The sequence below is a fragment of the Quercus lobata genome, chromosome 9 (genome assembly GCF_001633185.2).
Source record: "Quercus lobata isolate SW786 chromosome 9, ValleyOak3.0 Primary Assembly, whole genome shotgun sequence".
NCBI classification, from domain to species: Eukaryota; Viridiplantae; Streptophyta; class Magnoliopsida; order Fagales; family Fagaceae; genus Quercus; species Quercus lobata.
Window position 1 is genome coordinate 45,135,436 of NC_044912.1, and position 12,376 is coordinate 45,147,811.

Consider the following 12,376-nt stretch of genomic DNA (forward strand, 5'->3'; position numbering starts at 1 on the left):
TATATCATGCCCTAAAACCCAATAAACAGTAAACCCTTTAAAAAAAAGAAAAAAAAAAATGTAACCTTTAAAGAACTGTAAACTTGTGGTTGTGAGAAACCTTTTGTTCAAAAGTTAGTTGGGTTTGGGCCTTGAGGAATTTTTTTGGGAGACCTCAGGAACCCACCAGCCCAAAGCTAACGACCCCCAAATTTCTAATGCAGTGTGGCAATGCCCAAGGGAGAGAATCAATGAAACTGGGCCTATAGAAGAGAGATTGAAAAAAAAAAAAAAAAAGGGCATCGAGTAAGAGAAAGCAAAAAGAGGAGAAAAAAAAAAATATATATATATATATATATATGTTTAGGGAGACAATCAATGAAACTGGGCCTATAGAAGAGAGATTGAAAAAAAAAAAAAAGGGCATCGAGTAAGAGAAAGCAAAAAGAGGAGAAAAAAAAAAAAATATTATATATATGTATATATATCCATGAGAAATCCACCTTGTATAGACTATACCATAGTATAGTTGCTTGCCACATGAGTGAAAATGATATGTATGGAGATTTGAGGGTAGAAATTCAAACTTTTAATATTTCAAAGACTTCCAAGACTCAAAGCATGATTTACCAAACAAGTTTTAATGAAAACTAAGGTAGAACCGTTTAGAGCTGTGATCATTCATTTAATCAAAATAATTTTTATAGTATTATTATATCAAAAAATAAGAGTGATAAATAAGGTTAATTACAATTATTCACCCTAGAACTATAAAGATATTTGCAATGTACACCCAAAACTTCCAAATTCTAAAATCAACCCACATTTTGAGAAAATTTAAAATGCTCAACACATCATCCAAATTAGTGTCTAAATTAACACATTAATGGATGATACTGTCCATCCAAGACTATGAGGACATTTGAAATCAATTTTCCTTTGATAATTTGGACACTAAATTGGATTAGGGGCACATATTGCAAATTAATCTCAAACTTGGACGTGGATTGTCAAATTTCATAGTTAAGGACATACATTGCAAATAACCCCATATTTTATTATCAATATTTGCAATTAAGCCAGATAATACTTGTTATTATATATGATTTTAACAGGTTGTATGGATTTCATAAAACCCTATACTGAACAGTGATATGCACACACATATTGCACTACGCAATTTGCACAGTAATTGGAGGACTTCTCCGGCCATGTATTAAACAATAAATTACAGATATCTCATTAGCAAATTACAGATATCTCATTAGTAAATTACAGTGTTCTTTTTGGAACATATGGTATAGCATACAAATACACTGATGTTTACAGCTCATGATCAGGTAAAGATTAAACTAGAGCACCTCACAACACATACTTACTGCCAAGACCTTTCAGAACTATGTCAGGCATCCAGTGAAAGGGTGGTTTTCACACCGTCAAGTCCTACAAAAATAAAGGAAAACTTATGTAAAAATCTTTTTGGAATTCTATTTGCTTAAAAAGTAAATACTTGCGGGGAAGAGCAAACTACAGTTCATCAAGATACAGTAGTAAATATTCCTTTATAAAAGTTTCCAGAGAATTCAATGTGAGAAAGGCATTTTTCATGCAACAATAGGATATACCCTATAATCCAAAAATAGAAGGTTAAAGAAAGTACAAGCACAGGATGCAGAGTTAGCACAGCAAGTTATTTTCCTTTTCTCTTGTTAATCCAACTTCAAGGCTGGAACTCTAAGCAGCAAAAATGCAAGCACTAGCATCTTTAGCTTGTTTTCAACCGGGAACTTATAGATGCTAGGAGCTTTGCCTTGCTTAGGGTGTATTGGATGCACCCTTTTCCTTCAGCTTTTTAGCAGTTTAGCTTACTCACTTATATACAACTTTTTAAAACCTCATTTATTTCTAGATATAATTATATATTTTAACTTTCAGCAAATAACCTTTCAACAAAAAGCTACCTCCGAACAGTTTTGAGTCTTAGGAACCCTCACCCTTCAATTCATAAGCCACAAATTTTCAAAAATATATGTACATAATAATATATGCATAGACGAATAAATATGTTGATATTAGCTTGAAAAGATATTAACATTCAGATCCACACTGTTGAAATCTGGATTTTAGGGGTGGTGTTGATAATTACATTCAACAGGAGGTAATTATAGATTGTCACGACCACTGAAATCATAAATCAGATTACAGGTAACATTGCTATAGAATTTCAAGAAACAAAACATTAAAAAAGATCTTACCCAATGAAACATATGCTGGCAAGCTGACATAAAGGGGACAAGATCTTTTTGAAGAGACCATGTCATTTAGACTTCTCGATCCAACCACACAGTCCCGAGGCTGTAATAACATCAAGCTTTTAAGAATGTTGAAATCTTTTAAATAAGTTTGGAAGTTCAAATCACATTCTTTTTAGACAGCAATGATAGCCTGTTAACTGAAATACCATGCTAGATCCTGAATTCTCTTAAGCACCCATAGAAATACTACCAACCAACAGTCTCTGCTTTTTTAGTATGTCAGAAGATATATAAATTTAAAAAATGTAAGGTTGATTTTATTTTTTAAAATAATTAATCAATCAAATGTAGAGATGAAAACAATAAAGGTGGTATAAATCAAGACGGCGGCCAATGTCTATTGGTGTCTGATCTGGAGACACTAAATAACATGAAATCTTCTTTGGTATAGTTCAATTCAGCACAGGATCTATTTTCAGTAGCATTGAAGAAGCTAACCTTGAAGTCCTTATAGAAGCATAAATGAAGTTCCTCCACAGAGCCTTTTGAGCACACCAGCAATGGAGTCGCACGGAAAGCATTCTCAATGGCAGAAACAATGCCTCCAAGAGGATACTTTTCAGTATTAGACGGAATGTATCCAGCATTTTCCAGAATTTGCTGTATAAGAAAATACAAATGATAAATTACCAAAATAAGATCCATGGTGAAAACAATCTATATATTACACAATGGAAGGAAGCAACTTATATGTAAAATGTCATATTTAAAATAAATAAATAAAACTTTTCTAGGAGTAATCCTATCATACTTTCTGTGTACTAGAATAACCTCCTCATTTCCATTATATATATATATATATATACACACACATGCATACTTACTGAAGAAAAAAGGTGTGAGAGAGAAGGCTGTATGGAACACTATAATAGAAAAAATGGAAAGGCACCTTACAGGCTGGAAGAGACTTTTATATTTCCATGGCAGGTAGAATTACTTTAATTAAGACCACGTTATCAAATTTACCTACATATAACCTATCCCCAAGGGGGTAGCTTGTCGGATTGAGAAATTATATCAGGATTTCTAGCAGTGTGAAGTAGAGGATGAATTTAAGTTTCATTTGGATAATTAGAGGAAAAATTGTGAACTACTTTAGGGGTGTGTGTGTGTGTGGGTGGGGGTTGGGGGGGGGGGGGGGTGTGGTGTGGTGGAGGCATTAGGAACTTAGTCATTTTTTACCAGGGGAATGGCTTTGGTTTATGCCTTGGAGAGAGAAGCCTTATGGAGACTAGTGGTGGATAAAAAACATGGTACCATTGGGGTTGTGTTCTAATATGGTTATTGGCCAAATGTTGTTAGTGTATGGAAGAATATGGTTTCACTGCATTAGCATTGAAGTGGGGGTGGGCTCTAGTTTCAAGTTCTAGCATGACTCTTGGCATGGCAGTCAATTGTTGAAGGCTAGTTTTGTGAGAATAATGCAAGACTGGGAATTGGAGTCCATAGTATGTTTTATAAACATAATTTAGGCAAGTAAAGTTGGAAGAAGTTGAGTGGATAAATTAGTTGGAATCCATCTAAAAGAAACATGTTAGAAGTTAAATCATACTACATAATGTTTGTATCTCAGCTAGAAGAGAACCTGGAAGACAAAGGTTGAGTTTGGCATTAGCTTAAAAAACCAATTTTTTTTACTATTTAGCTTCTTTTTGCTACTATTCATGGGTCTCATTGCACTTTTGGTATTATTCATGGGTCTTATTGTACAATTTCAGCTATTTTTTAGTTTTATCTAGAGTACTTTCAGCATAAAGTTTTTAGTTTCAGCTAAATAATCTGTTCCCAACGGACTCTTAGCCCCAACTAAAGTGACATTTTTCCTTAGGACAGCAGCTTTTGGAAGCATTTTAGCTATAGATAATCTCAGAAAACAGCATAAATTGTTGTAGATTGAAATTTATGTGGATAGCAATAGTGGATAGGGGAACAAATACATAGGTAAGCTAGATAATGTACTTTATACTAATGAATCATTCTTTCAAATTTTTCTCCTTTTAGGAGTATATGCCTTGTGTAAAAAGCATGACAAACTTTAGGTTGATGTAAATAATATTCAGTTTACAGAAAACGTACTGTGACATTATGTTTGAAATAGACACTGAGGCCTGTTAAAAAGTAGTTGTATTCATCTCGGATTACTGGAAAGGAACACGTCCCATGCTTCTCTGCAAATATAAATTCAGATGAGAATGAGAAGACATTAACAAGAGGGAGAATCAAAATACTTCTTTTGCTTCATCATACATGCAAGTTCAATAGACCTCCCATAATGACCACATAGTTTGAAATCCAATCTCATTATCAATGGTAAACACGTGATAAGAAACTTAGCGCACATGCAAAGGCAACTTTCAATAGTTTATTGATCTTAATCAAGTCAATCTGTTTTAACTAACACCACTCTGAACAAAATCTCTCTCTCTCTCTCTCTCTCTCTCTCATCCTTGGGGAACAAAAACCATTATTAACATTGAATGACATGAAGATTTACCCATGAAAAATGTAAGGAAAAGAGATAGCTGACATCATAAACCAGCCAAACATGACATTTCATCAAACAGTATACAATCATCAGTATAGATACATTAAACAAGCAAACAATGTGCTTTCCTACAGCTCAGATGTCATTTTTTGCAGTGAGAGATTCTAGTCAAACTTAAATTTGTCTCTCCTAATAGGCAAAGAAAATCAAAATATAAAAAATGGAGATTCTTAAATGTACAAATTTCAGATTCCAAGAATTTCAATAAATTCCAAGGACTAATAGAGGGTAAGATTCATAGCACCTTCCCCATCTCGCCTCAAAAAAAATAAAATATAGATAGGAGTAAACAATAAACTTTAGATATCCAATAAATCATGTGAGTGAGCAAAGGTTGAAGATCATTACCCCACTGCCATTGTATATCACCGATTTCAGCCATCCCCAAGAGCATAAGAATGAATAACTGTTAGACCATATTGTGTAAAGGGAAGATTAAACAAAAAAAACTAAGTGAACATAAGATGAGGACCTCATGTGCCCAGAATGATCCTTTTCCACCATGGCAGGTTGATGGTGAACCACAACTTAAAGAAGGCCAATACTTCTCCAGATCATCATGCAATGTCGAAATCTACAAATTAAATGGCATTTGTACTAATCATGATTAAAACAAAAAAAACTACTCTCCTTTTGGACACATAAAAAAAGGTTTCTAGTTTACCAATGAAATTAGAAGTCCTAAAACTAGTAATACAAGTAAGTGAGTTGTTATAAATATGCTCAACATTCAATTCAATGTACATGAAAAACTCAAACAGTTCAATAAGGGAATTATAAGCATGTTGAGTGTTATTGAAAGACAACATGCCTAGAGTGCTATCATTCCCGTGCATTATTCAAAGCCTCACCTCTTTTACAACCTTAAATCAAACCCTAGTCATTCTTTGGACCCTAACCTTAATTCTTCCAAAGTGGTAAAGTAAACCCTAGATTTTCAACTTCAACTTCTCTTGAACCTAACCTAAGCCCACCAAAAGCACACACATAGATAGTTTTTCTGTAATTTCGGTCATAGAAAGAATGCATGTTAAATGTACCATTTTTTCGGTCATAAAAAGTAGGTTTCTAGTTTACCAACGAAATTATAAGTCCCAAAAGTACTAAATATGCTCAACATTTAAATCAATGTGCTTGAAAAATTCAAACAATTCAATAAGGAAGTTATAATTGTTCTACTTCTTCTCCTCATCTCATTAGTTTTCTTTGCTCATTGGTACCCACAGTTACCATTCTTTGGACCCTAAAACCTAACCTAAGCTCACAAAGCAGATGTAGATACCAGTATTCCCTAATTTGTATGTACCAGTTTTTCGTCGAAATTGGATCTGGTGCAACAGGCAGGCCAGGATCCATCATTGTAGTCAGGCCAAAGTCCATCTATCACACAAATACGAAGCATATGACTACAAATCTATAATCAGAAAATTTACAATAAGAGATTTATGTAAAATCAAAATTAATCTGCGATTGCTTTATACTCACGGATTGTGAATTCAGTGGGAGCGTTGGGGCTGAAACAGTGGAAATAGAAATACAAGATGATATATTATTATTATAAATAAATATATTTTCATTATTCGAATTCGAAATTTAAAAATTAAAGAGAGAGAGAGAAAGAGAAAATATAATACCGGCGGCAACAGGCGTTGGAGGAACAGCAATAGCGTGTACGCTGACAGTAGGTGCCTGGCCATTGCAGCGCCAAAGCAAAATAATCGAACTCTCTCTGCGTCTGCGTCTGCTCGATCGCATAAGCTGAAACTGAAACCACTAAATGTAAACACACAAGGAGGAGAATCGCTTTGAATTGAACAGAGACGGAGAGAGAAGAACACGCCATTTTCGTCTGACTTTGCAAACCAACCAAGATTCTCTCCCCCTCTCTCTTCTCTCTTCCTCCTATTCCTATTCCTATGTGCCAAGCAATATTTATTTCTCCTTTATCTATTCGCTAAAGTAATTCTTTGCTTTCGCGCTTCACTTTACTCTCCAAAATATCTCCAACCTTCTACCTAATTTTAAAATTTCTCTTAGAATTCTTTTTTTTTTTTTAAAATAAGTTTTAAATACTAATAAAATAGAAAGATACTTAAATAGAACACTTACAGTTTGTGCTAAAAGTATATTCCACCATCAAAATTAAATTAGCTTCATGTCCCCATCCATTAATAATTGTGAGTCATTAACCTCCCTCTATAACTGGCTGGTATTGTCAATTGAAAATTTGGATGATTTTGATTCAGGGAGTTTGGGGATTTAGTTTTAGTAATGTGTCAAAACTATTTAAAATTTTATGAATAAATTATATAAGTTATTCATTTATTTTATTTATTTTGGATAATTAAAATTAAAAAAAAAAAAAAAAAAAAAAAAACATAGTTGTAAGGTTTAATTAAATAGGTGGACATATGCCATAGGCCTTGTAGCTAAATTGGCACATTTGCATGCACAAAGGGCTTGGGAGTTTAGGAGGAAAAGGGTTCAAGCTGTAAGGTTAGCAGCATGTTGTATTATTTCTTCAAAAAAAAAATAGGTGGACATATGGAACAAAGAGAAAGGTACATAAGATTTGGATTCAAATGACAGAGTCTCGACTCTAGAGTTCAATAATAATAATTCTATTCAATGAAAACAGATAAATATTACCCAAAAAAAAAAGTATCACCAACCACTAGGATATTACAATCTTGAAATTAAATAACCAAAGAATTCTAAGACTTCTAAAAAATTACATGACAGATTGTTGCCTATATTATTAATCAACCAATACCATTAATACAAACTTTTCGACATGAAAACAGATAAATATTACCCCAAAAAAAAAAAACAAAAAGTATCACCAACCACTAGGATATTCCACTCTTGAAAAAATACCAAAAAATTCTAAGACTTCTAAAAAATTACATGACAGATTGTTGCCTATATTATTAATCAACCAATACCATTCATACAAACTTTTCGACATGGATTGTTTGATGACCTGTGTTGATAACCATTTTTGATAATATGGACACAAAGGCTCAACGGCAGATAAGCTCAAACCAAGCCAAGAAAAAGGAAGGAGAGATTAGAGAATAAAAGCAAAGCAATAGGGCCACACCCCTTGGGCCCAAAAAGTGAATAAGTATGGCCCAAGCAATGGCCCAAGGAAAAAGAATATCCATAAAGAACAAGGAATAGAAAACATTGGCCCATGGGTAATGTGAAAGAGTCAACCATGGTGAAATGCCATCAAAGAGAAAAAAGGCCCAATAGGCCAAACCGGCAAGAATTAATAGAAAGTAATACGGGAAAGACCCTGAAAGGCCCATGGACCCAACTTAGAAAGGCAAAATGAGGCAAGCCCAACAAGCCCACATCATTTTCCATAAAGGATGAATAGAAGTGGAAAGCCTCAGTCTCGACAAAGAATAAAATGCCCTGATAGTTTTTAGACCCCTTAAAAACACAATTGGATTAACCTAGGTAATTAGCCAAGTTATTACTTAGTCCAAATTTCAAATCTAGGTTATCATAATCAAACAATCATATCATGCAAAGCAACGGAAAGATAAATAACACAATGATATGATCACCCAGGAAACCAAACCGGTAAAAACCTGGGGAGGATTTAACCTAATTATCCTTAAGGTAAACCTGAATCCACTATGAAAAAATTGAAGTTGTTCAATAGGATTTAGACCACTAACATCCTATTACTACCCACCAGTAGAAACTTACTGACACGACCACATGCAAGCTCCAAGACCACGGACTCCTTCTTTCTTGAATTCTCCAGCAAGTACAAGCACACCTACTTGTATTTCTTTAAGCTTCTATGGCAGCAACTGAACGATCATCAAGTTCTTAAACGAATCTCCTCTTGATAATCCTAAACTTGTGTAAAGGAAAGCTTCTCACAGATCTCACAAGAGATTTACACAAACAGCAATATGAGCAACACTAAAACGTGACTAGGGTTTGCCTTATATACCTAGGGCAAAAATACAAAACCCTAAACGTTTTAAATGAACTAGGGCTGAGTTGGAATTCTGCAAAAAATGCATTCTACCCAAATTTCGATTGATTGAGCCTAAGTTTCGATCGATCAAACCAGGCCGAATTGCACTTTTAATTCTGCATCAACTTAAATCCAACTTTACATAAATGACACAACTTTGATCATGATTTGCCAACAATACACATTAGAGTTCTAAATACATAAGATCCTAAGTCTTTAGAACCTAACATGCCCAAAAAAATCAAATAACAGAGGTAGAAACCACGTGGGAAATGAAGAAAATAAGGCGTGAAGGAAGAAGATGTTGGAAAAATAGCATGGAGTGAATAAGATTGATGTTTTCTATGCTCACTTGAAAATATTATTAAAAGTGGTAAAAATCCCGAGTCCCACATAGGAAAGGAAAGAAATAATATATGAGTTTATATGCTCATAAGTTGGACATTAGGATGGGCTTTTGGCATATGTGGATTGGGCCTACTTGTCCAAATAATAATATTTTATTATTTTAATTTTTGAGTCAGTTAGTATGTGCACAGCAGTTATTACTGAAACAGAATGCCTGTTCAATAACGTATAATTTTTCATAATCTCTCATTCATAAAAACTACCTTTTCAGAAAAACTCTAAAAGTGAGAATATTTTTGTACATTTCATTTTGTGTCTATTGATATTCATTTTGGAAGAGCCCAATAGCAGAAAGAAGCCCAACAATAAGGGCATAAAAGAGTTGGTAAATTAAGAGAAAAAACCACTAAGCCCGAATGGCAGGAATGGTGGATCAAAGGCCCATAAAATGATAAATGAGCCTCGAATGAAGCAATCAGGCCTAAAAAAGTTCAGAGAAAGAAGTAGTGAACCCATGGGCAGTATGAAAGCAAGAATGGGCTGAGGCAGGCCCAAAGTGATGAAGTAAGTAAGTAAGGGGTTGATGGAAAACCCATGAACCCCAAAGATAAAGGACATGGTAATTGGGCTAGGAAAGCCCAAAAGAGTTAGCAAAAACCCATGGGAATGCAAAGTTAAGTAAGGGGTTGATGGAAAACCCATGAACCCCAAAGATAAAGGACATGGTAATTGGGCTAGGAAAGCCCAAAAGAGTTAGCAAAAACCCATGGGAATGCAAAGTTGGAATGGGCCAAGAATGCCTAAGGAAAGAAAGTGAGCCAAGAATGCCTAAGGAAAGAAAGTGAGCCAAGGATGCCCAAGGAAGAAGAAATGGGCCAAGGAAGTCCGTAAGCAATGGAATGGGTTGAGGAAACTCAAGTAGCATGAATGTAGACCCAATGACAATGCTGGGTCGCTGTAGTCAAGTGAAAGAAAAGCACGTAGCAAGCCCAAAAGAGGCCTAGCAAGCACGGGTCAAGTAACACCACAACAGGAATAATAGAGTGGCATGGCAGGAATGGTAGCAGGTTTATGGAAGGAGCAAAAAGTGGGCTAAAGAGAGAAAAGCCCACAATCAAGCAAGGCCCAACCCTTGAAGGGAGCAAGCCATAAAGAATGGAAGATCAGAAGACAGTTCACGCCACAAGAGGTTAAGAATGAGCGGCAAAATGCACAAATGAGCCTCCAGACCATGGCAAATGCATGAGCAGTAGACAAGCTTTGGACATGCACAGAAGTAGAAAACGCGCAATGCCCAGGCACTACCAGCCTATACCCAGCCAATACAAGAGTGGTGGGTCATGAGTCAGAGGTAAGTGAGGATATGGTCTGGTAGTGGGGAGAAAGGGGGAGCCTATTATGGGGTTCCTATTCAAATTATTTTGGGGGAGATGTCCTACTGGGATGACATACCACCCAAAAGAAGGAAGGATGAGTTGAAACCACTAAGTACATGCCATTAGGGATAATAAGAGAAAATGCCCATAGGCATGCACCAATAGGCTAACCTCTTCTCTCCCTCTAAAAGACTAACCTCTATCAAGGATTAAGGATTTTTCTAGGCATAAGTCATTTAGGTCCGTTTTCTCAAAATGGGTAATTTCTACAGCAGGATCTTCCTAAGAGGTTATTCACATTAAGGAAATGGTTCCCTCCTTGGTCTTAGTCCCGTAGCGCAACTGGACATGACATATTAGCCATTCCTTCTTTGCTTTTATTGATTCAATACCAGTGTTATTTATCTTTCGCCTTTGCCATTTCATTTATAATGTATTTCTTGGTGTTGCGATGTCCTCTGTCCTTGTTTTGATTAAGAATCCTTTACTTATTCTGTCTAACAACAAGTATATTTCTTTATTGTCATCACATTGTATTTGCCAGCTATAACTCTTTCGTAATAGGCTCATCTATCATGGGCATGTAACCAAAGTTTCAACAAAGAGGCTTTAGTTTGTGCACAAGCCGATTCAAGTTGAGTTGCAATTAGATCAATCCTGACTCCCTTACCCAAAACCTTTAGGTTGCAGTGTAGCAGGAGACAACCCAGCCCACAATCTCAAAAAGGTCCACCACAGTGTCAAAGAGAGAGAAAGAGACATTGAGTAGTTCACAGAGCACGGCCTTGAGTGTTTCGTTTCCGTACTAGAGATCATTTTATCTTAGGAGGCAGACGTCTATGAGTCTCAAAGCACCGTAGTGATTGTGTGAGGGGTGAAATTTGCTTTAAGGAGATTGTATCAAATACCAGACTTGATCTGAATCATTCATCCTTTAGCATTTGGTCTGTTAGTTTTTAATTATTTGCAAATTTCTTGTTATATATACAGTATCTATTTATTGTGTTTGTCTATCACATCTATTTGTGTTATTACTTATATTTAGATCTGTATATTGTTTATTTTACTTTATCACAAAAGTAAATTGTTGAAATATATCCAACTACCTTAAAGCAAATTTCGTTTATATTTTAATTTACCCTTGTGATTTACGATGAAAGGAATTCTGTGTTGGTTGAAATATGTTAATCTGCAATTGTTTATATATTAGGAAAAACTTGAAAAACTAGGTTAGGAATATGTGGGTTTATAGTTTATCGCAAATATATATATATATATATATTTTTTTTTTTTTGAAAGACGCAAATATCTATTTTTAAATTGTAAAGTTAATCTGTGATATTTAGTTCTCTGATAACATTGGTCTTCGTGATTGACGATTGAACCTTTTATATACTGATTTGTTAGTATAGTGTTCCTTCAACAACAACAACAACAACCAAAAAAAAAAGATTTGTTAGTATAGTGTCTATAGACTATTCAAGAACTTGCTTTCTTGCCTAAATTATATTATAATAGGCTAATTGGTCTTACTTGAATCATTGTTTGGCTGGGGTTTGTTGTCATTTGCTCAGTCATTGTACGAATTGTGCCTGCAATTCGGTATTTTAAATATTAGTTGGATATAATATTATATATGCTTATGACCTTATAGTGATTCATGTGGCTCTATAATCTCTTTTTCTGTGTTGGCTATTTTTTTTTTTTTAAGAAAAAACAATAGTAGACTTTATTCATTCAATATCATGGTATACAATGGGGAAAGAGAAAGAAGGGTCAAAACAATGGCCTTTTCATTCTCTTTTGCAAG

General features: G+C 34.8%; 1 protein-coding gene across 1 annotated transcript; it reads right to left on the bottom strand.

The window, feature by feature from the left end:
• Positions 1–1,159: 1,159 nt before the first annotated feature.
• On the bottom strand, positions 1,160–6,833 carry LOC115960511 (ribonuclease 2). The gene is made up of 9 exons (XM_031079443.1): positions 6,474–6,833; positions 6,325–6,353; positions 6,146–6,219; positions 5,312–5,413; positions 5,188–5,191; positions 4,371–4,462; positions 2,733–2,894; positions 2,235–2,334; positions 1,160–1,422 (listed from the first exon to the last, which is right to left on the bottom strand). Exons 1-9 carry the CDS (start codon positions 6,680–6,682, stop codon positions 1,382–1,384), a joined length of 813 nt encoding a protein of 270 aa, XP_030935303.1. The 5' UTR covers positions 6,683–6,833; the 3' UTR covers positions 1,160–1,381.
• Positions 6,834–12,376: the final 5,543 nt, after the last annotated feature.

Excerpts from the sequence above, each read along its gene's own strand:
- LOC115960511 (XM_031079443.1), bottom strand. The coding sequence starts at position 6,682 with ATGGCGTGTTCTTCTCTCTCCGTCTCTGTTCAATTCAAAGCGATTCTC. Across the intron at positions 6,354-6,473 it reads TCCAACGCCTGTTGCCGCCG|CCCCAACGCTCCCACTGAAT; the intron begins GTATTATATTTT and ends CCACTGTTTCAG. Across the intron at positions 2,895-4,370 it reads ATTTCAAACATAATGTCACA|CAAATTCTGGAAAATGCTGG; the intron begins GTACGTTTTCTG and ends TTTCTTATACAG.